Source organism: Amblyomma mixtum, chromosome 1 (genome assembly GCF_055824585.1).
Source record: "Amblyomma mixtum isolate Tamu chromosome 1, ASM5582458v1, whole genome shotgun sequence".
NCBI classification, from domain to species: Eukaryota; Metazoa; Arthropoda; class Arachnida; order Ixodida; family Ixodidae; genus Amblyomma; species Amblyomma mixtum.
The window spans coordinates 134462570-134489736 of NC_143012.1; the positions used below are offsets into that span (position 1 = coordinate 134462570).

The 27167-nt window shown below is 46.9% G+C and overlaps 1 protein-coding gene across 1 annotated transcript; it reads left to right on the forward strand.

The window, feature by feature from the left end:
• The first annotated feature begins 1443 nt into the window (after nt 1-1443).
• LOC149367657 (RING finger protein 141-like) lies at nt 1444-26021 on the forward strand. Its single transcript, XM_089556537.1, has 6 exons — nt 1444-1599; nt 8261-8382; nt 10604-10712; nt 17171-17340; nt 23402-23521; nt 24986-26021. Exons 2-6 carry the CDS (start codon nt 8264-8266, stop codon nt 25134-25136), a joined length of 669 nt encoding a protein of 222 aa, XP_089412663.1. The 5' UTR covers nt 1444-1599; nt 8261-8263; the 3' UTR covers nt 25137-26021.
• The last annotated feature ends 1146 nt before the right edge of the window (nt 26022-27167 follow it).

A 27167-nucleotide genomic window follows, 5' to 3' on the forward strand; every position in this document is an offset into this window, starting at 1 on the left:
TATATGCTGGGAATCCTGAGCACAAATAAAATTCAGGGGGGCACTTTGTTGACCTAAAGTGCAGTGAGGCGGAAGCCTTAAGCGCGGTGTTGCTGCTTGTGTCACTGGTGAGTGGTTAAGATGTCAAGCTTCGCCTGTAAGAGCGGAACGCGACAGCGTTTTGCAACGCTGCCAGGGAGTCCACGATCGCCCGTTCGGCTCTACGCCTTGCTCGCCGGTAAATTGGTTTTTCAGGAAAGAAAATGTGTTTCGCATATCTGGACACCTGAACCTCGCCGTAACGGGAAGGGAGGAAGATGGGAGTGACCGAAGACACCGTATTCATTAGACGCACCTTTGTTCATTCCAAACCATCGAGCTGGCACGGTGGAGTGGTTAGCGTGCTCGTCTCGCACTCCGGAGACCCTGCAACTCGACCAATTTCCTACTCGGTTTTATTTATTTATGTAGTCGGACTACAAGAGTTAATTAGGTTGGCTGGTTAATTATATAATTAACTAAACTCAGTCCCACTTACTGGGAGCATCACTATACCATCCCTTTAATTGGTTGCATGGTTACTTGCTGAAGTACAATTGGCCCCGTTTGAATTTCGCGCGCTGTGACGTCACGACCATTTTGATTTATTTGAAAGGCAACGATGAGGCATTAAAAGATACAGGTGCCTTACCAGGCGTACGCCTTACCCCATGAGAAGGGGCGATTAATCGGCGCTCCGTGCGCTGCGCACGGGAGACGCGGACGAAGACCGAGACTCGGGCACATACTACTTCCCCCTGGCCCCATTGGCTTTGAGCCGCACCAATACGATATGTAGCCGGGCGCCCCACTTCGGCTGCTCTTACGTACAGTGTGCCACACGCGCGATTTTTTTCGACAGCACACTACGACCGCCCACTGGAGGCCAGTTGGTCCCCAATGGGACCAGCTTGCAGCCCAGTGAGGGCCGGTTGGCTGCAAAACCATCCATGCGATCCGGCAAAGCTCACCACCTATGTGCATAATTAGTTAACGCCGCCATGAAAGCAGATGACTCCACTCTCGCAGCACTTCTCCTCTGACGTTGCTTATGTAAAATGCTCATGCACTTGACTTGAACTTGCAGTGCACGCTAGCACCGCGAACGGCTTTGGGGCCGCGGCAGAAGCAGACGACGCGCGGCTCCGTCGCCATAACAACGCAGCCTGTGACATTTTATGGAAAAAAAAACAAACACGCACGCGCACACACACACACACACACACACACACACACACACACACACACACACACACACACACACACACACACACACACACACACACACACACACACACACACGAAAGGGGTAGAAAATTGGGCAAGTTGGTACGGATTCACGTTATTGAGGCACCACGAGGACGGAGACGTAGAAATACAGAACACGCTTACAGCCCATTTTTTTTTTTGTCCTTGCGCATGCGCAGTAGAGAAGATAGCGCGCCGACGGATGTCAGGTGGTATTGACTGCATCCCGATCGCCGACGGTCCTGAGCGGTGCCGTGAGATGCCTTATGCGTTGTGGTTGTGCATGTGGTGGCTACACAGTTTTTGACTTGCTTCTGCTTTTGAGGATAAAAGGTGAGTGCGGGGCATCATGCATCCGGCTTTCGTGCCACGAGAACCTTGGGGCGGGAAGTGTGGAAAGGCTTTGCCGCAGGCTTTGCCGCTCCGCTGTCGGATCTGAACAGTTTGCGCTAGTCGACGTGCAGGTTACGTTTGACAGAAACGAGGAATGAGCCGAAACTCCAAGGAACGCCGTTGTTCTCAGCGGTTTGTATCAGTGAGCAAAAGTGTCACTGCGATAAGTCTGTATGCACAAGCCGCGCAGGAACTGCAGCGTAGGTCCGACGTGGTGGAAGCAGTTCGGGAACCATAGCCTTCTTATTGTTAATCGAAGACCCTCACGTCATTGTGATGGGATCTCTCTTGCTTGGTGCGAACGTGGCTTGGCAGTGGTTCCCAAGCATTATCCTCTGGATGATCCCGGTGAAGGAGTCCGCTGAATCCTCCGAGATCTCTCTAGCGATGCTAACATGCAGCTTCGGTTTTCACCAATGTCGCCTTCTCTGTGACTACAGCAGCGTGCGCCGCCTTTTCGCCGCTGACCGCGCGCTTTTTGTTTACCTGGGTGAGAGTTTGGTAGCAGCAACATGCAACACTTTGTGAGGCTCTTTCCTCATTGGCGTTGAGCCCCGCCACGGTGGCTCAGTGGTTATAGCGCTCGGCTGCTGACCCGAAAGACGCGGGTTCGATCCCGGCCGCGGCGGCCGACTTTCGATGAAGGCGAAATTCTAGAGGCCCGTGTGCTGTGCGATTTCAGTGCACGTTAAAGAACCCCGGGTGGTCGAAATTTCCGGCGTCCCTCATAGCCTGAGTCGCTTCGGGACGTTAAACCCAAACAAACCAAACCTAAACCATCATTGGTGTTGCATAACCCTTCTCGCAGCGCCGCCCCTCCTCCTCCGCTCTAAGAGTGTGTTTGTCGTAGTTTCCCGTTTTCGATTGTTTACTAGCTGTTTCTATTGCACTGATCTGTGCACCTTGTTTGAATTATTCGTAGCGGCGACTTGGGTTTTCTATAATGTTTGCACTCCTTACTTTGCACCAGATCGAAATAAATTTGTGTGCAGTTGACCTGCTGCTTGCCACAGTCCACAGAGAGAATAGTGATGCTGCATATAGTTTGTTTCATTCCCGCTGCATTTGCTCAAAGCATAAATTAATTTCTTGCTTTTTCCCTTGAATGCCAAATACAACACTTATCCGGCAATTGCTGAATGTGTTTCGTGGTATCAGTGTAACTTCAACGCGGGAGAACCCAAGTCGCCGCTACGAATAATTCAAACAAGGTGCACAGATCAGTGCAATGTAAACATCCAGGAAAGAAACGAAAACGGGAAAATACGACTCACACACTCTTAGAGCGGAGGAGGAGGGTTATGCAACGCCAACGGGGAAAGAGCCCTTTGTGATACCTTCGTGTTTTTTCGTATATACCTTTGAGACATTATCGAAGCTTTGTTAAAGGGCAAGGAGGAGTCCTCAGCCTTGCACACTGCCCCTGAAGAAGCACGGGGGCCCCATGTGTGTATGAATAGTGGGTTTTCGAGGAAGACGCAGCCACAGCTCTCAGCTGTTAACACTTGCTGTTGACATCTTCACACTGGCGAATGGCTGTACGCCTGTGTGAGACCATTTGGAAATGTTCAGATGTGCCAGCAGTGCTTGTGTATGCGACGGCAGACACAGCTCTGGAGTGGGGTTAGGGGAACTGTGTTCATTCATCTGACTGCAACCCTGAGGGAAGAGGAGCTGTGCACACACTTTTAGACATTGGTATTTTCAAATAGAGCAGCTCTTCCAGAATGCCGTACCGAAGCGATACTGTATCCAAAGCAAATGAAATTCAGTTAAACGAATTTTCAGCACATTGCAACTTACAGTTGAGAAAAAAAAATTGTGGACAGCGTAAAGAGTGCTACGGATCAGAATGCATCGCTTTTGCAAACTATGTATCTTTTTTCACCTCTTGTTCAAAACAAAACAAATGTTTGCACTTGCTCATTTGGCTGTTGCTGCCATTTTTGTACCGTTAAATGCATACACTTGCCTGGCACTTGCAGTGGGAGATTTTGCATGGTTTCGGGAAAAACTTTGGAAGGAAATGAGTGAATTCAAATTGAAGTTAGGACATGAACTCGGGACAGTTCGAGAGCATCAGAAATGAACATAGTGAGCAGCAGATGCCGCTGTGGTGGCTCAGTGGTTATGGTGCTCGGCTGCTGACCCGAAAGACGCAGGTTCGACCCGCTGTGGCGGTCGCATTTCGAAGTGCCAGAGGCCCGAGTACTGTGCGATGTCAGTGCACGTTAAAGAACCCCAGGTGGTCGAAATTATCGGGAGGCCTCCACTACGGCGTCCCTCATAGCCTGAGTCACATTGGGACGTTAAATGCCACAAACCAATAAACCAAAGTGAGCAGATGAAAGGCAATAAAGGACTGAGGCAGGAAAATTAAGAGCTGTTGAACCAATTTGAGTTGGGATGATGCGACCAAATTAAGGCATGTCTTTTTCTCACTGGAGGGCTTAGCACACATGTGGCATGAAAACCACAAGTCTTCCCTAACAACATGGGGGCTATTCAGAAAGTCACCAGTGTCGTGAGAAAAGAAAGAACTGAACGGCTCCTTGAGTCCAGGATCCAGCTTCTGAACGAGCCCGTACGCGGGTACGTCAGAAGAAATGAAGTGACTCCTTCGTCGTACCCATCCCGATATGACTGAGGAAAAGAAAGTTCAGTGTTAATGCGTGGTGACAAAGAACAGCTTTTTGCTAGGTTCGTCCGCCAGCTCCCAAAAACCGTCGAGGAATTCATGCAAGAAACTTGCACCATCAAGAAGACCCTCGACTTTCAGACTCGGCAGCACAACCTCCCTGCTATGTCTCTGTAATTCGTCCAGACACGATGACCTCCACCATCGACAGCTTGTGGAAAGTTATCCGCGAAATCGTCTACGAGGAGCTACGATGACTGCTGCTATCCTCCCCACAGCCGCAAGCAGAGACGCTCATGAATGTGGTGCAGGAAGAAGTGCAACAGGCACTTGACACCCTGACGGCCACAGAACCCCAGGCCATGACCTATGGTGCTGCAGTGCACACTTCTCAGCCCAAACGACAACCCCGATGGCCTCTCCAACATGAACCACTTGTTTCAGAAAGTCTCCTCCCTGACCTCGCCCGCCCAGCCTACGAGCTATGAGCAAGGGACATACCTATCCTGCGACCTTCGTTGTGCTAAGGCTATGTTCTCGCTAAGTGATCTTGGGCATGGATTTCCCAAATGAGCATCAGGCGATCATCGACCTACGATCCATACTGATCAGATCACGCTTTCGACGGACGAGGCCACCCCTTCGAACTCTGCAATGTCCCATTGCCGTGAGTGTCCTGGGCATCCCTCACCGCTCAAGCATCATCTTCACCTTAGGCACCACGAAGGTCAATAACACTGAAGCCGTCATTGAGGGGAACATGCAGTTGCTTCTGGACCGAGGAATCGGCATCGCAAGAGGCACTGCACATTTACGCTATAGCCAAGCTGAAGTACTGCTAACCTCTGCGAAGAATACCGACATGTTAACAGAGAAACAACGATTGCTTTCTTTGATGAAATATCTGACGCATCTGCAGAAGATTAGCCTGACCAAGAGGACCCGCCCACTTTCGACATAAACCCAACCCTGCCCTGGAACAGACAAGACCAGATTCGCAGTCTGCTTCGCAGCTACAGCGAGCGCTTCTCGTCATCGCCGAAGGTCCGACAAACTCAGATTTGTCAATACTTGTCACCTCAATCAATACTTGTTACCAACTGAGGTAAATTGTTTCAATCTGTAACAGTGTGTGGGAAAAAAAGAATATTTAAAATTTAGTTCTCTCATTATAGAAAGTTAGAGAATCAGCATGACAATGTCGTGTTCTGCACACTGCCAATGACATACTAACGCTTGTTCGGGATTGAGGGGGAGGAGATTATTTTTAAGGAAAAAGATAAATTTTAGCTGACGCATTTTCTTCTCATTTCTAGTGTGTGGATACCATGCTGTTTTATTAGTGCTGTCGGTGAACCAGCCATGCAGTACTTTGAGAACATAAATCTGATAGCTTTACACTGAATTCTTTCCAGTGCAACAGTGGTAGTTTTAGTGTTAGGGCCCCATACTATGCCTGTGTATTTACAGTTTTGTTCTTATTACTGAAGTGTACGCTACAAGTTTACTTTCAGTGGGAGCTTGTTTTAAGAGTGGACGAGGGTTTTAAAACTAACTTCTTAATTTATGGCTACAATCTCATGAAATTTTGCACACAGAAGCGTTTGTCTCTTCTCATTCCAAATATGTAACATAATTGAGCTGGTGGTCTTAGACCTAACAAAGTGTAGAGTGTAATTAGGTAATTTCTTACGCAGCTTTAATGAACTTTCTCATGTCATTTTGTTGCTTTTAATTACATGAATTGATGGCCAGAGAGTTCCCATACCCGGTGAAATTCTTCGTTTTTCTCTAAAGGCATGTCATCCTGATATACTGTGTCGAGAGTGAAAGGTCGCAGTATCTGACACTGCAGTTCGTTAAGCTAATTGTAAATTGCTATTTATCAGAAGAGAAAAATGCATCTGTGTCAGTCAAATGGAAAAGTTCAGTTTTAAGACACTCATCCCCCCTTAATTTCAGTTGTAGAAGGCAAAGTTTATGAAAGGCTGAGTCACATACATTAGTACTGTCTGGTCCGAATGATCACAAAGCATGAAAGTAGTGGTGATAGAGGACTCGGCATACATCGACAGTTGTCGTGCTTCTCATCCCTTCCCATGTAGCTTGGCGCACCCTCTGGCATTTTCCCTCTGTCGCCCTGTGGCAACTCGCCCTTGTCGTTCGCTCACCTAACATATTCTTACACTGTGCTGCAGACTTTAGTGGCGCCCAACTAAAGTCACCAACTGATTTTTTTGGACTCGGCGTAACCCGGAAAATGGTCCCAATAACTGAAGTTGAAAAAATTCGTCAACTTCAAAAAAAGAATGTATAGTTACTTCAATGAATGGACAAACACCTTGAAAGCAAAGCAAAACTGAAAACTCAATGAATAAGGCTTTCAAATATTTTCAAAAATCGGATGCAGCCATTGCATCGTCTTCAGGGACGTCACCGGTACGTTTACTTAAACCAGCTTAAATCGAGTGTAAAATCAGTCTTCTGTTCCGGAGTTCCACAAAACAGCATTTTAGAACCTGTCCTCTTCCTTTTCTAAATAAATGATATTGTTAGAATTCCGAGAAACTTTAAATGCATACTTTATGCAGATGACTGCACAGTGCTGGTTTCTGGTAAGGACCTAGAGAAAATAAAAGAAATAGCAGGTGTCTTTTGTTTTGAACTTCAGGAATGGTGCCGAATAAACAGATTAACCCTGAATGAAACTGAAACATAATATGACCGATTCCGTACACTAGGAACTGCAATTACTCCTGCTGAAAAATTCACTTACGGCCCTACTGCTTTAAAGCAGTAAAACGGGTAAAAATACTGAGCATAATTTTTTTCTGATCACATGTCTTGGAACAAGCACATTAAAAGGATTTCACTAAAACTAAATATGATTGTAGGTGTGTCGAACTGATGTCCCCAAATACTTGCAATTAACACTAAGAAACCTTTATCTTTATACAATGCTCCGTTAAATTTACAAATATAGTGTTGCACCTTAGTGTCGGCAAACACTTCCCGTAACTAACATTAACAAACTTTTATTGCAAAAGAAAGCCACCCATGCAATAGAGAATACCTCTAAGCTGGAACATACACAGCTCCTTTTCTGAAAACATCAGGTTATGACAGCGGATGATGTTTACACGCACAAACTGCTGTATGTCTACAGAAAAGCTGTACAAAGATGATGCCGTGTCAGGTGATGTTGAGGAGCCTTCAGTCTCAGCCCCCTCTTAGGTCTAAGCAACAAATGAAGAGAGGAAGAAAGCCATGCCTTTTGGGCCCATTTGACCTCCTGTGGCGAGCTGACATGCTGTATGCCACATTCCAAAAATCAGAGCCAAAACTGTGCTTCCAGAAATGTATCAGTTCTGCTAAAAGATTTTTTTTTATTTACTTGAATTTCCTGCAGTGCCGTGACAGCATAATTGCAGGGGGGGATACATACTACACACACTTCAAACAAACAACATGGGCTACCCAGTCAGTGATGCATGGCAATGAAGAAGAAAACAAAGAAAGTAGTGGCATCAACTGTGTGTACACACATGTCAGGTTTACAGGGGCTACCAATGCAAAACAGAGAAAAGGCGATAAAGTGTAAGTGAGCATTCATGCACACCGCAGGCTCGACAACAGTGCACGAAAAACATTCTCAGCCCAACATTCAACAACAGCATGAGGCTATTCCATTTATTGGTGGTATGCGGAAAGAAAGAGTGCTTGAAAGCATCAGTACGACATTGCGTCTCGCGTATTGTCCATTCATGATCGCACTGTTTTGATGTAAAATAGGGTGGCAGCAAATATGTTTTAGGGTTTATGACAGTTTTAATAAAATAAGTGCGGTCCCTCTGATAAGAGGCTTGGTGAAAGGCTCTGATGAAAAGATGACAGGCTTGAGCTGGGCTTGGGTGTTTGGCGGGGGACTCTGATGGCAGTTGCATGTGCTGTTGTTGTGTGCAGCCCATGGGATCCCAGCTGAGCTCGGAGGTTCTGGGAGCGTTCCGGCACACCCAGGTGTTCAGCGAGATCACAACACTCACCTTTGAGCGCTTCCTTGCCAAGGTGGACGAGCTGAACGACATGTGAGTGGCGCAGTGCGATAATAAATGTCTTGGCTGGGATGGCAGCAGGTGCAGCAGCTTAATCTTAACGCTCCCCCCGTGTTGCAGAAAAGTGTTGGCTGTGATAAAAAAAATTGGGTGTGGCTTAGCTAAGGTTAAGCCTGCATAAGCGAAAAGCTCTCGTTGCTTTTCAGCCAACTCCCAAGCTACCATTTCTGTATCGGTGTGCCTGCGCCGTCCGACTGTTGCTTCTTCTTCTCCTTCCATGGCGAGTGTCGGCGCCTGTTCTATGGGCAAGCGCGCCTTATATACCCCTGCTTTCAAATGCGCACGGCTGTGGCGAAAGGTCAAACGGTGGCAAGGAGGAGAAGCGGCAGCGGCGACGCGGCCACCTGCACCGTGCATGACATCGCCCAGTTTCGCGCGTGCGCAGAAGTGGCAAATCTGGCTTCTGGTTCACGCGGTGTTGACAAGCCTAGTGAAGCTCTTCGATTCAAAAATCTTGATGGAAGTAAAGAATTTAGGGTGTTCAGACAGCTGACATCGGGGCCATGTTTTCTTCTTCTTAGCAGCAATGTGTAAAACAGTACTATACATGGATCACCACTTGGTCTCCACCTACGACCATTAAGTAATTTATAATTGAATTTTTCTCTCTCGCTGTTTCGCCTTCAACAGTGCTGTGGCGTCAAAGTTATACCCATATAGGTTATGTGAGGCAGGAAAAAACTCTGCAATATGATCGCTGCTTCTTCATTGATTGTCATTCCAGCTCTTTGGTAGGCTGGCTTTGGCATTGCAGTCAAGTAAAATGACAAAGCAACGATTATACAGTATTGCAGCTTTTTCATGCCGTGCATAACCTCTATGCAACTTTTACTTGACAGCCATTGTTTGGCTGTTGAAACCAATACCGAAATAGCATGAGTGATAAATTTGATTACACATTATTTGGCAGTGCTTGTGAACATGCTGCTGCCCCCTTGCTGTGGTGGACCACTCTGATTCCACCTGTGGTTGCCACTTGTGGTTAAGAGAAAAGCTTGCTTTCAGCCGGGTCAATATTACTGCTCAATGTTTTTGCTGCAGACAGGGGCAGATGTAGCCATATTTGAAGGCAGGGGTACCTCTTAGCATCATCATCATCAGCCTGACTACGCCCACTGCAGGGCAAAAGCCTCTGCCATGCCTCTCTCCAATTAACCCTGTCACGTGCCAGTGGTGGCCACCGTATTCCCGCAAACTTCTTAATCTCATCCGCCCACCTAACTTAACTTTCTGCCGTCCCCTGCTACGTTTGCCTTCTCTTGGAATCCACTCCGTTACCCTTAGGGACCAGCGTTTATCTTGCCTTCGCATTACATGCCCTGCCCAAGCCCACTTCTTCCTCTTCATTTCAACTAGGATGTCATTAACCTGTGTTTGTCCTCTCACCCACTCCACCCTCTTCCGCTCTCTTAGCGTTACACCTGTCATTTTCCTTTCCATAGCTCCCTGCGCTGTCCTTAACTTAAGCTGAACCCTCTTTGTTAGCCTCCATGTTTCTGCCCCATTGCATCACTGGGTGGCCCACTGTCAGAAATTCGAAAGGACCCCCAAAATTGTGGAAGTAGGCCCCCCTCCCCCTCCCCAAATGGATTAAGGTGGATTAGTGTGGTTAGGGGGTTGGATTAGTATAATCCCATATGATAATCCAGTGGAAGGTACTGGAACATTCCAGGGGGTGATTACTCATGCACACCACTTAAGGTCAACGACACTGGTTCCAACCAGTTTTTGGAGAGCAAATTGTAAGAACAGCATTAGACACTCATTGTATACATTATAGCAGGCAGCCTTTGGCATTTCTATCTCTAAGGATGTGGTTTATTTATTTGTTTATTTATTTCAATACCCTCAGGGCCCGAGGGCATTACAGAGGGGGGTGGGGGTTACAATGCAGAGAAAAAAAAAAACACATACAGAAGTACAACGTGCAGATTTGTTAACAATCACAGTGGTGCAATTACAAAACATAGTCAATAAGTGCTGATTTGAAAGATGGTGGATCCACAATTGAGACAATGGAGGGGGGGAAGGCGGTTCCATTCTGTGCAAGTTTTGGGTGAAAATGAGTTGAGAAGCAACAGGGAATGGCGACCTTAAGCCGGTGTGATCAATGTCTCCAGGTTTTCTTCCCTTTGCGTGCCCAATTATGCATGTGCTGTGGATGCCTAGGGATGCCTGTGGTGCTCTTGTGCAGATGCCAGTACCTGATGGACACGAAGAACCGCCGCCTCCTCTTTGAAGTGCACAGTCCATCGGACACGCCCGTGCTGTGGAAGAGCGAAGTCAGGGTCAGCTGCAAGAGGGTACGTGCTGCTGTTCCCTCGTGTTGTCCAAAAGAAGGAGAAAAGTGGCATTGCAACAAAAATTGCAGTGTTGGTGCTTGTTGCATACATTGCGGCGTTGAGAGAGAGGTAGCAAATTTATTTATTTATTTATTGAAGTTACCCCTAAAGGCCCTCCAGAAGAGGGTAATACATGGGGGGGGGGGCTACAATCCTATTAGTAATCAGAATACATTTTAACGAATAAGTGTAGCAAAAAACGTTAAGTAAAACATAAGGCATAACACAAAGGAAAAATGAACACTAACAGAAACAGCAAACTTTTACACATTTCCGTCACTGCGAAGAAGCTCTTGGAATTTTTTATTGTCAGTTTCTGTGGCGATGACTGATGGCAAACTATTCCATTCAGTGATAGTACGGGGAATGAATGAATTGGCATAAGACGATGAATGACAGTTTGTGTTTAACTTTGAAAAAATGATCACGGCATGGAAAGATGCCATCAGGTGACTAAAACAAATCAATGCGAAGGGATGGGTGGTGATAAAGCTTATGGAAAAGAGTTAAGCGAGCAAGTTTACGACGATACAACAAATATTCCAGTTCGGCACGTTTTGCTTTAATCTCTGCCCCTTTGCTAACTTCCTTCATGGTACTCTGCAAGTGACCATCCAATGTGAGTATAGAGGCTTCCTGGAACATCGGATATTGTCAGCAGCTGTGTTTTTGAAGAATGCAACACTAGCATGTCATATCAGATTTCTGGTAGCCTTGTAAACGAAGGCAGTGCACTGGGAAAGTGCCCGCCAGATGAAGTTGAAAAGTGCATGCCTTGAAGAATGGTGTGGACAAGTGAGGTGCGTGTGTTCTCAGCACTGAGGCAATATCCAGAGATAATCCCTTTTTGGAAGGATGAGATGGTGCCCCAGGTCAAGAATTTTACATGCACCGTATGATGCCAAAGCTCGTGGGCTCAGGGAGGAGCCGTGGCCGTCCAGTGTGCGAACCTGACTATGCCATCGACGCGCAAACGAGCTGTTTCCTCAAGCGGCTTTTAAAGAGAACTTGTAAGAATGAAGACAGGCAAGAAATTGCTGAGCACGCCTGTCCTGACAATCTTCTAGAGAACGTGTAGCAGTTCTGACGTAGATTCAGACCCACACTTTTTGTTGTGCCAAGGGCATGGTTTACGTTTACGCACAGACTGACTGAGGTGATGATTTGAATCAACTTTCTACACAGTCTGTGTACACACAGTGGTAGACGTGTGCCCCACCCGCACAGGTGTAGCTGGTGAATCTGTTGACGGATTGCACTGTACTTCCTTCCCTCCAGTCCAGTCCAGTCCAGTGCACCTTTGGAATGATGGCTCAGAGGCATTCATTCGTGCGGTACGGACCTTGGAGACGTTTCTGCAAGTGAGGCACACCTTCTGTGGCCTCAGGTCGCCAACTGCATCCTGCTTCTATATGCATAAGGAAAAGGATGAAAGACAAAAAAGAATAAGGGATGGACCAAAATTAGTGTTATCATGCAACTATGATGCTGAAAATGCCGCTGTTTAAATAAAATGCTGCAGAAGTATCCTTTCCTGTTGAGGAAGGCTTCTGCATCATTTCCTCCCGGGCTCTTTATCGGGATGTGGGTGCCGTCGATGCAGCTGGTCACGCCAGGGAACTTTGCCGCTCCATAAAATTTCTCCATAACTGCTGGGGCTTCAGCGGTGCTCGGGAACTTCATGAGCTCCGCGAACAAGGTCTCGGATATCATACACGATATGCGCACGATGATGCATGGCACTGTCGGTTGCGGTACGTTGACAGGATTGCCAGTGACGATCTGGAAGGTCCCCGTGCCGTAGAACCGCAAGGCCACGAACAGCTGAAGCAGCGGCGGCACCGGGAGACTGCGTTAGTCGGTTTTGGCACGCTACGGAAGCCTCCCAAGCAGCTCCGGTACCTCTTGTTTTGAGAAGCGATACCTGCTCACGAACTCGGCGTCGTTGTAGATCTCCATACGGTTTTGCCGATCCCTGAGCAATGGCAGCGGCGCGCGCGCGCATACCCGTATGCTCTGTCCTTGACGATATCGGCCGGGCGAGCACAGAAGCTGACGAAGTCAGAACAACTGCAGTAGGACTCGGCCATTGTGAAATACGGAAAGAGCCACTTAAGCTTGCTGAGAACCTAGCTTAAGTTCTCGGGTCGATAAGTGCATCTTTCACTTTGATTTAAGTGCAGGTGCAGTTCATGAAACACGTTAAGGGCTGGAGAGCCACTTAAGTCATAACTTAAATATTTCGTTCTTGAATATGGCAGTAAACCTTCCAGAGTGACAGGGGTATTATGTACTTGGTCTTCACCTGCCTCTTTCCCCCTTTCCATTGCTTGAAAGGCCTTCTTTACTCCCTGTTTTGTTACCTTCAGGATATCTATTTCTTCGGTGATCAGTGCCGTGATTATTTCAGCTGCTGAACAGATCTATGGGGGGGAAGGGCTTCTTTGGGTGCCTTTAAATCTCATATACACCACTCGTTTTGCTTGCATGATGAGCTCAATATTGCTGAACTGCATGCAAAAGCTTAAAGGGGCTCTGAAACACCTTTTGAGGGCAGTTCATAAATTCTCTCAAACTTTACATACATTTTGTTGTCATGAACACCTAAGTGAAACGAACACCGTCGCCGCAGTGGCTCAGTGGTTATGGCACTCGGCTGCTGACCCGAAAGACGAGGCTTCGATCTCGGCCGCAGCCGTTGAATTTCGATGGAGTCGAAATTTTGGTTGAAAGGCTCGTGTACTGTGTGATATCAGTACACATGAACCCCTTCACCGTTTTGTTATATCAACGAATTTCTTAACAAAACGGCTTATTTTTTTAGTCCTGATTTCGATTTTATTTCAATAAAAAGCATGCATTCGATCTTTAAAAATATTTGAAGCAAACACGAAGTCAAATTAGCATATTCAAGTTTATTGTTTCTCACAATACAGAAAACCAACTTCCTGCTGGTAATAAGTGATAAATATTTTCAAGCAAGTCATCAAGTGACCTTATAGTGGTCTAATCGGGAAGTGCCAGAAAAGGAAACTGAGAGGGTCACATAGGTATGTTGCTGACGTTGATCTTCATCCACTGATGTGTGCTTGCGAAGTTCGCTTCTGAGCTGACCTCTCTTCATAAGAACTGATCAGCACAACGTCATCACTGTCGTCCTTGCTCCCGGAAACAATGTGCACTTTGGTGTCTGAATCACCGTCGTCTGAAGATGACGACGACTAAGAAAAGCGTCTTTTCTCAGAAGACGGCTCAGCAAAACACGCGTCGCCTCCGACGAATGCCATTTTTAAAACCCAGGTTGTAATACAAAAAAAATGTTTATGCGTTAGAAAAAAATGAAATTAACAGGTCAGTGCTGCCATCTGTCGAGCAAAATGCCATCTAAGTCACACACGAGCGCTGCTCGTTCGAAACGCTGAAGGGAAGAACCTATTCAGTGAGGATGAGCTACAGTCGTCCAAAACGGTTTGGGGACGGCTTGGCAAGGATGAGCGCAGCTCGTCCAAAACGGTTAAAAGGTTGAAGAACCCCAGATGGTCGAAATTTCCGGAGCCCTTCACTACGGCGCCCCTCAGCCTGAGTCGCTTTGGGATGTTAAACTGCATAGACCATAAACCAAACCACGAGCCTAATGATACACTTCAGCAGAGAACACACATTGGTGCACCAAGCTCTCCTGCGTTTCACACTTCTTGCCTATCTCCATTAAGGGATGGCTGTTGGTGTTACGTTCTTTCGGACGGCTGCCGTGGCTTGTCAGCCGTGTCACTCCAGTGGGTCCGGAAGAAGCTCCGTCCTCTGGGGAATCCCATTCCTCGCGCATGGGCAGCCAGTGGTGGAGAGAGTGCAGAAAATGATGAGAGGAGAGGGAAGAGCGCGAAGACGCAGAAATTCGAAATTTGACTGCAGATAACTCGGCTTCTACAGAACGCATCAAAGCATATCTTCCTCCAGGATATTGGTGAAGTGGCGTTTTTTAACATCCCAGGGATACCAGACCTTTACGAGAACCCCTTCGGAGCCCCTTTAAGAGGACTATGCAACAAATTAAGAGTCACTTGGAAATGTTTTCGATGCTTAGAAATGACGCTAAGAAGCATTCACACCAAGTATGAGTCTTCGGAGCTGAGCCGGCAATTTATTATGAATTTTTAAAAACCGTGTTTTTTTAAATTCGCAGGCTGATTAGTGTTTTCGTAGTGACTGATTTTGAAACTAAAATCGGGAAAATAGACGTCACTAGTCCTGTGACACTGGCAGGCCATCACATGCTGTTATTCGCTGGAGCCACGGCAGCCACGGGCACACTTCCGGTAGCCGTCAAAATCATCTGCTCGAGCAGCTGTGTGACCCCCTCGGGCAAGCGCGAGCCAGCTAGGCATTGCCTTCACACATGTGGTTTCAATTTATCTCTGCTGCCCCTTTCTGTCGGGAGTTCGGAAACCACTCGCAGTGCCTTTGTCGCAGTGACAAGCAAAGAAATCCGACGCGCGCCGCAATCCAGGAAGGTAGACAGAGACCGGAGAGATGCTGCTGACGCTGCTGTGAGGTGCTGGGTGCGACAGCCAGAAGTCGCAAACCAGACTTCAGCAAATGACGTTTTCATGGGCGGGGCCCAGTCCCAGGGCTGTTTTCTTTATTTTTTTCTGGTGCCCCGCGCGTACGAGTTGAGGGGGGAGAGGAGGAGTGTGATTTTTAATCGTCTATAACTTCGTTGTTATTGGTGCTAGCTCAAAAATTCTTTTGCGTGTGTGACAAGTGATGGAATGCCCATCTCTCGTCTGCTTCAAGTGATCTCAATTAATTTACTGCATAGTCCCTTTAAAAGAGAACCAGAGTTAGGCAGTGGAACTGGAAAGTGAGCTGTGCATAGCACTACATTCAGGGGATAACTGGTTTTGTGCGGGGAGAACATGCCAACAAAGCAGTTTTGAAGTTCTCTGCTGCTTATGGAAGATGGAAGAGAGAGAGAGAGACTTTAAGGCACTGCGCCGCAGCATGTTCTCTGGTCCTCCAGAGTGTGTTGAGGTGAGAGGAACGTCAGGCATGGGGGCTGAGTTTTTTTTTTTTTCGTTTATTTATTGCTCTTTGTTGCTATACACATATACGCAAACACTTCTCGGACCCATAGCCAACAGCTAGTAATGGGTCCAGTAGAAAAAGGTATACAAGCATGCAGGCAACAATATACCAAAATAAAGACACAAGTAAGTTAGCGTACAGAAGGTTATACACCACTCTCAACACTTGTAAGAGCATCGACAAAAGAAAGGCTTGGAAAATCATTTATCACTGACCACCAAGTGGCTTGCATAGTTATTCACTCACTTACATTGCTTGAGAGATGGGCACCTTGTAGCAGATAATAATGATGAAAGGTGATGGTGATGATGCTTTTTTTCATTCATTCATTCATTCATTCATTCATTTCTGAAAAATCTAGTGTGTGCCATGGGTTGAAAGCTGAGTGAGCAGCTTGATGGGGCCCAGGAGTCTGTTACATGGCAGTGCTGCGAAGGGAATAAAATAAAAATGCAGATTAGAACAGTGTGTGCCACATATGCATGAATAAATTTCGAGAACACTATCGGACACTATTTGTTTGGTGGGAAAAACTACCACGTAGATCTTTGTGACGCATACAGATGATTAGATGAGGCACCAAACGCTCAAGATAAGAAAGGAGAAGAGATGGCTGATAATTTTGCGAAGTGCTGGAGCATTTAAGAGGCGACGAGGGTCTTAAAACTTACCTTTTTATTTATGGCTCGAATCTCACGAAATTTTGCACACAGGTGTGTTTCTCTCTTCTGATTCCAAAAATATAGTCATAATTGAGCTGGTGGTCTTAGATCAAAAGTTATCTTGAATTCTAGAGTGTAATTAGGTAATTTCATATGCAGCTTTAATGAACTTTCCCACTGCATTTTGTTGCTTTTAATTACATGAATTGATAGCCAGAGAATTACCATGCTGATGACATTCCTACTTTTTTTGTTTAGGCCACGTGTGGCTACCAATTAACTATTAGCTTAATGAGTTGCAGTGTAATATACTGAGACCTTTTACTCTTGACATAGTATATCAGGATGATATGGCTTTAGACAAAAAGTAAGAATGTCACTGGGTATGGGAACTCTCTGGCTATCAATTGACGTAAATAAAAGCAACAAAATGCAATGAGAAAGTTCATTAAAGCTGCGTAAGAAATTACCTAATTACATTCCAGACTTTGTAAGGTCTAAGTCCACCAGCTCAATTGTGATTACCTATTTGGAATCAGAAGAGAAAAGCACATCTGTGTGCAAAATTTCATGACATTCTAGCCACAAATAAAAAAAGTTAGTTTTAAGACCCCCTTGAGGCAGGCCACATTCATGTCTGCCTTGCTCAGAGCAGCGGCTGTCCCTGTGCAGGTGGTGGTGGGCTCAGAGAGCAGCGCGGAGGAAGCCTCGTCACGCTTCCTCACCCTCCGCCAGTTCCTGCACACGTACCACACCATCAAGGCATACTACACGGCTGCGGTGGCCGCCTGCGGAGCATCGCCAGCCACCTCCGACTTGGGCGCATCCACCCTGTTCAACGGGTATGTCAAGAGTGAGGTGCTGTGCGCATTCTGGGTGCTTGCAAGACGCAGGACAGAACTGGCACCAACCTTGCGCTGAACTCTTATTTGAGCTACTATCGGGGACAAAAGTGGTATACTCCACGCTGCAGGAGCCGGAGCAACGCATGGATGGATGGATAGGAGCGCCCCCTTTGAGACGGGGTGGTGGCAATTGCCACCATGCTCAGCTTTTCTTTCTTTACTATTTTTTTGTTCAACTGTGTTGTCAATTCTCATTAAGATTCGCCATCATCTTCACCTACGGTTTCCTGCAATTCTAACCTTATGCCACATCTCTGCTTTTCAGCCACCAATCCTCCAATCGCTTTTTGCTAACTTCCCCTGCAGATGTATTTACATGACCATTGTTATCTTTAAACCGTAGGGCCTCAGGAAGAGTGACTGTGCCTGCATCGACATCCGGATGGATACCATCACATTTGAGTATGAGGTGTTCAATTGCTTCCACAGATCGACCACACACTGCACATGTGTCATCTTCTTCGTTAAATTTCTTTTTGTAGCTGCGCGTTCTAAGGCACCCTGGCCTAGCTTCAAAAAGTAGGGCACTACCTCGAGTTATCGTAGAAAAATTCTTTCCTGATCTGCCTTTTCCAGTATCGATATAGTTCTACAACGGAAAACTCCATTGCAGCGCCATCTACAGGCGGCATCTGGGATCGAGACAGCCAGTGCATGACCTTTGTTATCAGCAAGCATGTCTCTTAGCTTGTTTCAATGTTTCGTGCTTTAGCTCGCCAAAAGGCCGCAGTTTTCCATTGCTCCGGCTCCCGCTGTGTGGAGTATACCACTTTTGTCCCTGATAGTACATACAAATAGTTGAACCTGGATGTAACAAACCCCCATATAGCAAATTCCTCGACATTACCAAGTGTCTCAGTTCCCTAACGCCACCCCCATTGAATGAAGTGTGTGTTTTTGAGGCCTTCATGTAACGAAGGCATTGCAGTGGTTGACCTTATTATTACAATCTCGCGGTACTGAATATCTGTTAGCTTGTGCTGAGTTACTAAATTTGGCAAAAAAGTTTCATGACGGTATGGCAGGAACACAAAAGGAATGTCTGCGCTCACCGCGAGTGACCGCAGTTGACACGATGTGCCGTGCTCCAGTGCCATTAGCGCATCTCCGCTGCTTTTGCTTTTGGAGAGTCATACCACGTGGTACTTGAACAGTTCACGCTTACAAGCAACGAAAAGTATACGCTGTGGAGGTTGCTGAAGTAGTGCGTCCGCGAAACTATGTTACTCTGCCACGTATCATTCGTTCTTCTCGAAACTCCGGTCATTGTTTGGACGAATACAGAGAGCGGTGTAAAACGATGCAGTAGCATTGAAAATCACGGTCGAAGCTGTCAAGTGCTCGTTGTTTCGGTTCTCTGGTCATAATTTTCACGGAGTGTGAACTACTTTTTGGGCGCGGATTTAGTGGAAGCGATTCGCCCTACCAACCACATATCATACTGCCACGTGTACTGTTTGCTTCTTGAAATCTCGACGAGTCGCAGTACGAAAATGTGGCAAGAGGTAAAACAAAGTCCAGGAGGTGCCAGTCATTGCACTTAAGAATTGTCGCTACGAAATATGGTTGTGTTTGCTCTGGTTGTATGGCAAACTACTTTTTGCATGCGGACTTAGCCTGCGCAAACAGGCGTGCTAGCTTTGGCAGCATTGCCTGCTGTGTATGAAATGGAGTACAGGATGTAGCAAAAAAGGCGCGGCCTAGCAGTGGGGGCTCATCACCACCACGCAGTTGCTCGTGTGATTCCAGTGCTTAAAGCTCTCGTACGTCAGAAGCGGCAGAGATTGGTGGCGACACAAGGTGAAGAGTGTTTCTTGGGGCAACAGTGGTGGGCTGACCGAGGAAGGGAACAGCAGCAGGAAGAAGCAGGTGCCTCCACGGTCGGTCTAATGACGCACACTCTTCTGTAGAAATATTTCTCCACGTTTATGACTCCGAGTAAGGGGTATTTACAGTGAACATTTTCAGTGGGATTTAGCCTGCATTAATTTCTTAGTTTGGTTTCCATTCTGCATTGTCCTTTAGAGCCTTCTCGCGATAACTGTACATAATGAAAACCTGCATGTAATGAAAAATCCCAGACTTGGTTCAGTCTCCATAACCATGGGAAATGCGCAAAGAAAAGAAAAAAGACACGGACAAGAAGAGGGCAAGAATGTAGTCAGTTGCGAGTATGCGCTCGTCCTTGTGCTCTTCTCGTGCGTCTTTTTTTTTTTCCGCATCTCCCTTGCTTAAGTACGCACGACCAACTCGCCCAACAACGTTCACTCCTAAATCTTGTCTTAGTTTCTTTATATCCAAGTTTAACTACAAAATTGTGGGTCTGCTTAATGCATCTTAACAGAGCAGTGCAATAGGGGTGTGTTCGGGATTTATTGCGCACACAGTTGAAAGATGATGACATCCAAAGCGCAGAGTGAGAGAGTGGCAGTTAAACATGTGGTGTGTTCGGCTGCAGCGATGGCGTAGTGGTCTAATGCAGTGGCCGGCAAAGCCGATCTGTTCACACTGCCGTGAGTTCAGATCCCACTCGCGGCCATCAGCTGTTTTATTTTTCTATTAACTTATTACATCCTGCATTCACCTCACACTTGTGGCGCCCTCCTATACTTGCCCTCTCCGGTAGCGATGTTGATACAGCTGCAACCTTCCAGCTCCTCCAGTGGTGATGGATTTCAAAATTTGGTGCCATCATGTGATTGGTTCCTTGATGTCACACGGCCTTGATGACACCACAGCTCTGGCAACCAGGGACTGAATTTCGTGGCAGAGGACACCAGGGCTTTGTCTTGATGGCAGCTTAAATGCTATGGCATTAGTAAACAAGGGTTGCATGGGTGCAGAAAGGCCTTGGGTTCAGGAAAGTAAAAACAGCGCTAAATTTTACACAAACCACACAGAAAGACGGACAGGACGGGCACTGACTCCAATGATGTTTATTGAAAGCCACATGTTGCATATGTATAGCCTGAAGAAGGTGAACGCATGCGCATTTCTTACATGGTAAAAAAACACACACACGAATGAAAACTTCTCATAATTGCGTATTTTTTAGCAATCTGTGCTCACTTCCTCGTAGGGAGATAGAAGTGGTGCTGACGCACATGCCACCCCTCTCTTTGATTAAAAAGGCTTCTACCAGTTCGCGAGCTAATCCATTTTTACTTCTAGCTAGAATTTTAATCTCGTCAGGCCGTGGTACATTTCATCAGTGCAAGAGTGGCAGTGGGCGGGTAGGTTTTCGGACGAATCTGATGCGTTCCGTAACGACCTTCTATGTTCCCTTTTATGTGTGTGTTTTTCTGCCATGTAAGAAATGTGCATGCGTTCACCTTCTTCGGGCTGTATAGACCAGATTTTTTTACCCTCGCCCGCAGGCTGCGGCTGCGCCCCTACTCTTGACACCAGTTGCAATCTGTTGGCGCGCGAGGCCCGAGGGACTGCGGGTCGCGCCGGCGCCGCGCGTACAATACGCCTTTACGTGTTCGCTTCTGTCGTTGTGCTTCATCATAATGTATGAAAGTGTGTGCTGTGCATCACTACACGCATTTTCCCTCTACCAGACAGTACTGCGGTTATCTTGCGCGCAGTTAGTCATTAACGTGACATCTTCGAGTTTTTTTCCGTTCATTTGGATGTGAGTGAGTGCAGCGAGGCGTTGCGCGTCTGTCTCGTTGTTTGTGCACACCATGATGATATTCTTCTGGCTCAGGATTCTGAGCGCTGGCACCGCAGCGGAGACGCTGCTCCACCGAGCCGCCGGTGCGGCGGCGCTGTTCAGGAAAATTCTGGAATACTATTGCGAACGGCAAGGATTTTTGCCGCGAAGTAGTCGGCCAGGTAGGTTACGGACTGGAAACCAGTACTTCTAAGCAGATTTCTGCGCTGGCGTGTCGTTTGTTGCCGTCATTTACATGCGCTATCATCTATGATAATTTTATGCATAGGAATGTGGATTTATTGATTTCACTCAATGGTGTAGTAACTGGATAGGTGAGCTGCAGACTGAAGGTTGTCCCGACGAAGCGCGTGTTTTTGATCACCTGTACGTGTTCGGCATCCTTGCGCTGAGATTGCTCTTGTTCCCATTAAACACACTTCATGCACAGGATTGTAAGCACAACCCCTACCGATTTGACTTGCTCTTTCTGCTCGCATGTCACATGTATTGGGGATTTAAAGGGTTTACCATAGTAGCTTTCTGCTGTTGGTATCTACCTTAATCATAAGAAAATATACGCGATTTTATTACATTCATTCACACTAAGCCAAACGGCTACGCAACGCTGTCACAAGCGGTGAGAGCTCCCGAATAAAATGAATGCGACTTCGGACCTCAGAATTCGTGAAAGCTTGATTCACTGATTAAAACAGATGCTTGGGCAAGTTGGTAACTCATTTTTACCGGAACAGCGTGCACTAAGACACGGACACGAAGGGAGACACGACACACACGAGCGCTGTCTTTCAACTGGTGTTTATTGTTTGGAATGAGGCATATATACACACAGTGCATATATACACAGTTCCAACAACACAAGGAAAACAACCATCCATTCATAGATTCATAGTCAATTCATGCATGTCACACTGAACAAGGACGATAACAACATTATCATTTTCCCTTCACTAAAAATGCCAATTCTTTTGAACTGATCGATAAAGAGGGGCTACTGGCAGCCAGTAGCCCCTCTTTATCGATCAGATCAAAAGAATTGGCATTTTTAGTGAAGGGAAAATGATAATGTTGTTATCGTCCTTGTTCAGTGTGACATGCATGAATTGACTATGAATCTATGAATGGATGGTTGTTTTCCTTGTGTTGTTGGAACTGTGTATATGTGCCTCGTTCCAAACAATAAACACCAGTTGAAAGACAGCGCTCGTGTGTGTCGTGTCTCCCTTCGTATCCGTGTCTTAGTGCGCGCTGTTCTGGTGAAAGCTTGATTCACTGCTCATATCTATTCAAGCTTTGATAAATTGAGCGAAAGTACGTTTTTATGCACCAGGTTGCATAAACTATGACAAAATTTGTTTTCTGTTGGCGATGCGACTCAGTTAAGCTCACAGCGGTAATTTGTTGATGAACTGGTGCACCACGCAGGCGACAAGAAAGCCCTGTTTGTGGGGGGTGCTTTATGGCCGGCAGGAAGGATTAAGAGTGCATGGGAATTGGAATTGCATGCTAGCCGCACACCTAATACTGGATATTGGACAAAAAGTTTTCTTTGTGATGGAGCACCAAGACGGAAGCGATATAAGCACGGGCGCATTCTAAGCGCCGACACAGTTAATATGAATGTCAAACTAAATGTCATTAAAACACGTCAATTTTATCACTTTGATAACGTAAATACTTCCTGCAACAGAGCCACTCTGCGGAAGCATGCTCGGCAATGTTTTTTTAGCGTCCAAAGTGCGGCTCTATGCAGGCGCGGCTGTGGAGCTGCCGCAGTCCCCAAAGAAACGCTCGCACCACGGCGCGCCAGTCGGCTGAAAATGGCCGCGCCCGGGAGTGGCTCTGGATTCTGGTCTATAAGTGCAACATGTGGCTTTCTATAAACATAGTTGGAGTCAGCGCCCGTCCTGTCCGTCTTTCTGTGTGATTTGTGTACAATTTAGCGCTGTTTTTACTTCCCTGAACACACTGTCACACCAACTAGCCCAGCAAAAGGTATAGAAAGGACTCTTCACAAAAAAAGTATGGCTTGAAGGAAATGCATTTCGCTGTGATACAGGTAAATGGGCACATCACTGATGCACTCCGTGCCTCCCTTGTCGGTAAAATATGTTCCAAGTTCTTTTTGTCTTTGCAGCTACGCAGCATCTTGACACTTTTGAGCAGAGGCTCAGTGGAAGGGTAGCGCAGTAGATTCCAAGAGAGGGCAAAGGTAGCATGGGACGTGAGAGGGGGGTCTGGGGGTTGGTTGGGGCCGATGGCGAGGGGGTGTGTCCTCTCGCCACTGGTCCTGGAACCTCTGCCTGCTTCCCTGGCCAGGGTGCTGGGCTCTTCCGAGCCGGGTGCTGAGCTGGAGGAGTGCTGCATCTGCATGGAGCACAGGCCGGAGGTGACGCTGCCCTGCACCCACAGCTACTGCCTGCGATGCATCGAGCAGTGGTGAGTCTCGTCCTCCTGGAGGGCAGCACACCCAAATGAACTGCTAAGCATGATCAGTGAGTTAGACAGGCAGAGCAGAACGGTGGGGCTAGAAATTAACATGCAGAAAACCGAAGTAATGTACAACAGCCTAGCAAGGGAAGGACAGTACGCAATTGGTAGCGAGGTGCTGGAAGTAGTAAGAGAATATGTCTACTTAGGGCAGGTAGTGACCGCAGATCCGGATCACGAGAGGGAAATAACTAGAAGAATAAGAATGGGGTGGAGCACATATGGCAGGCTCTCTCAGGTCATGAAAGGCAGTTTGCCAATATCCCCCAAGAGAAAAGTATACAACAGCTGTATCTTACCAGTACTCACCTACGGGGCAGAAACGTGGAGGTTAACAAAGAGGGTTCAGCTTAATTTAAGTACAACACAGCGAGCTATGGAAAGGAAAATGATAGGTGTAACGTTAAGAGATCGGAAGTGGGCGGAAGGCAAGATAACCGCTGGTCCTTAAGGGTAACGGAGTGGATCCCAAGAGAAGGCAAACGTAGCAGGGGTGGCAGAAAGTTAGGTGGGTGGTTGAGATTAAGATGTTTGCGGGAATACGGTGGCTGCAACTAGCAAAGGACAGGGTTAATTGGAGAGACATGGGAGAGGCGTTTGCCCTGCAGTGGGCGTAGTCAGGCTGATGATGATGATGATGATTTTTTTGTCTGTTCCACATGTTTTTTAAGAAGACATTTAAAATATAGTATCAGTGAAGCTCAAATGGAGGAACTCTGAGACAAGACAGCTTATGGCTTAGCTATACATGAGGCTCTGAGTTTTCTGAAGTCGAGCTAAGCAGTCTGTCAGATCAGTGTGGCCGAGTGAAAAAGAAAAACTCAAGCAGGTGAGTACAACAAGAAAAGGCAGATCTAAAACTGTGCTGGAGCAATGTAAAAAGACTCATACTGTTCAAGCTCTTTTACTACTGCAGTGCGAATTATGTGGTCAAATGTAATTCGAATGTTTTTCTCTGTTGCAGATTAGGATGTACTATCCTTAAACCTGTGAAGTTGTAAATAAATGGCAGGAACAGAATACTGTCACAGTTGTCAGTAATCTTTACTGGGTTGTTAGGAAAGCAGTGCAAGTAATGTGTATTGTGTATGTAGGGGTGTTGGTGCTGGTTTCATTTTAGTGGATTGTCTGGTGCCTTGTAGGTGTGTACTTTGTAATCGGGTGCCAAGTGTCATGTAACAGATGAGGATAAATAGTTTGTCCCTGTGAAGTAAAGCGTCTTCATCTACCACTCAATCAGTCAGCCTCATCCATGTTCCTCCGGGGCCCGTCCCCAACTCTTAATAATGTGCAAAATCGATAAGCCGTGTGTCACGGGGGGGGGGGGGGGCTTCAGACAGCGCGTAAGAGATTGGACGGCAGTTGTGTCGGACGCACCTCAGCTGGGGGGGATGTGGTGGTCCCCTTGTGCAGGAACGTGTCCAACACCACGTGCCCCCTGTGCCGAGAGGAGTTTGCGGACACCCGAGAAACGTGGGTCATGTCGGAGGCGCCCGAGTCGTCGGAGGTGCTGAGCGAGATGCAGAGGGCTCTGGCCCAGCTCCCCAGGCAGGGCTCAGACTGATCCTGCTGTTCTCCTTGGATCCAGCCGTGACTGGCTTTTCTTGGACCAAGAGCCATCAGTGTGTCGTGGAATGGGCTGTGCTGTCGCTCAGCAGAACCTCGCTGGGAAGCACTTGACTCCTCCCGAGTGGGGAAGGCGCATCTGGCACTGCTCTTAACGTGCTCTTGGCCTTGCTGTCAATCGGACATTTGGTTCAGAGGCTGGTGTTTACTGCGAGACGTCGGGACTGTTGACTCAGATGCTGTCACAAGACAAGGTTTTCTGGCAGAAGGTGCGGGTTGCATGAGCAGTCACAAGTGCTTGAGGTGGCATCTTCACTCGCAGAGGCATAGCACAGCGCTCTCCAGCCTCTTTGGACAGTGCATTGCGGCCACTAGGCTGACTTTCTCCTGGCTTGCTCATATTGCCGCTTGTAGTGCTGTGGCGAGGCTGTATACAGAAGCGCCTTTGTAGAACTGAATTGTGTGCTTGCAGCCAGAGTCGCATGGAAGAAGAATTTCTTCTATCCATGCTTGTTGTTGTACAGGCTGCATAGTGTGATAGAATAGTCTGCCAACAAGCTGAGGTCAGACACTCGGGAGAGGAAGCAAGATTATAAGATCAACCTGTGATTGATGCTGCCATGTTTCTCGATGGAGCTGTGATGAATTGCTTTCAGTGGGGGGCACCACTGTCTTCGTGCTGCACTCTGTTCTGCCAACATCCCTGCAGCTCAGTGTTGTCCACACTGGGCAAGGTTGTGCCAGTGGGTGGCAAAAACACAATTGCACCACTCCTGAAAGGACTGCAGTGCAGCGAACTTTCCTTCAGGACAAGAATGCACAACACGACTATGTGAGTGCTGGCTCAAAGCGATGCAGCCGTAAATAAATTGTACTACAGGAATACTGTTTTATGGAAGCAGGAAATGCTCTTCTGCTTTTCACGCATCAAAGCGTGCTTTCAGTTCAGTGACCACAGCTGTGTTTTGCAGCTCTCTACAGACATGCTGTGCAAAACTGGAAAAACCATGCGAGCAGCGATGACTGCAGTTTTTCTCCGGAAAATGCCACGCCTGGTGAAATGCATGGCTGAGCAGGCTAGCGTATTATGGAGGCCATTCTGTAGAATTAAGTTTCAATTCTCTTTTTTGTTGCACTATTAGGCTGTGACATAAAAGAATATTTGATGCGTAATGAGTTCCCAGAACACAAAGCTGAAGGCTGTCAGTAACATGTAAAAAAAAAAAATACATACAGTTGAACCTCGTTACAATGAAGCTGAAGAGACCTGGCGATTACTTTGTTATAGCCGTAGCTTTGCTATAAGTAAGTGTTGACTGAGTTTCCAAGCGGAATGATCATTCCTTCGTTATATTCATTATTTCGTTGTAAACCATTTCATTACTTCAAGGCTCGACTGTACATAAGCATCATCACACAGGGAGGGGACCAGCAGCTCAATTTTTAACTGAATTTTTTTGGCATAATGGGAAGTTTCGTGTCCAAGGCACCTGATTCTATGGTGGTTTTGTTATATACACTGTAGAAACATTTCACTGGTGATTCTTTGATCAGTGAATGGTCTCATTGTTATTAGAGAGTTTTAGTATAGCGTATGAGCGCTTACATACACTATACGCAAGCATTTAGCGGGAGGTTACTGTGGAAGTCGCAAGAGCACCTTTAGTTTACCGTAGAACCGCACGAACACAACGATAGCCAAGGCCGCAGTGGCGCCATCTGGTGTGATAATGTGAAAACATTTTGTGTCGTATTTTTCGCGGTTAGCCAACGCATTGGCCAAGCTGATCCAAGTCGTATCACGTAGATAGCCGGTTGCATGGCGTCCGCGATGAGTCGCGCACTGTGCAGTCGAGGCAGGGCCTAGCTTTTTTTTAAATTTTTTTAGGTAATCGAACCGAGCAAGGTTTTTTTAAGAACCTCATGGTATGTACTACTATTCTCTCGGACCCCTACTGCCCTACAGCCGAAACGGCCTAAACGGCTTCTTTTGGCAAGGCTGTGACTATCTTGGCATAAAAATCGAAAT

Excerpts from the sequence above, each read along its gene's own strand:
- LOC149367657 (XM_089556537.1), top strand. The coding sequence starts at position 8,264 with ATGGGATCCCAGCTGAGCTCGGAGGTTCTGGGAGCGTTCCGGCACACC. Across the intron at positions 10,713-17,170 it reads TCAGGGTCAGCTGCAAGAGG|GTGGTGGTGGGCTCAGAGAG; the intron begins GTACGTGCTGCT and ends GTCCCTGTGCAG. Across the intron at positions 17,341-23,401 it reads GCATCCACCCTGTTCAACGG|GGTGCTGGGCTCTTCCGAGC; the intron begins GTATGTCAAGAG and ends TTCCCTGGCCAG.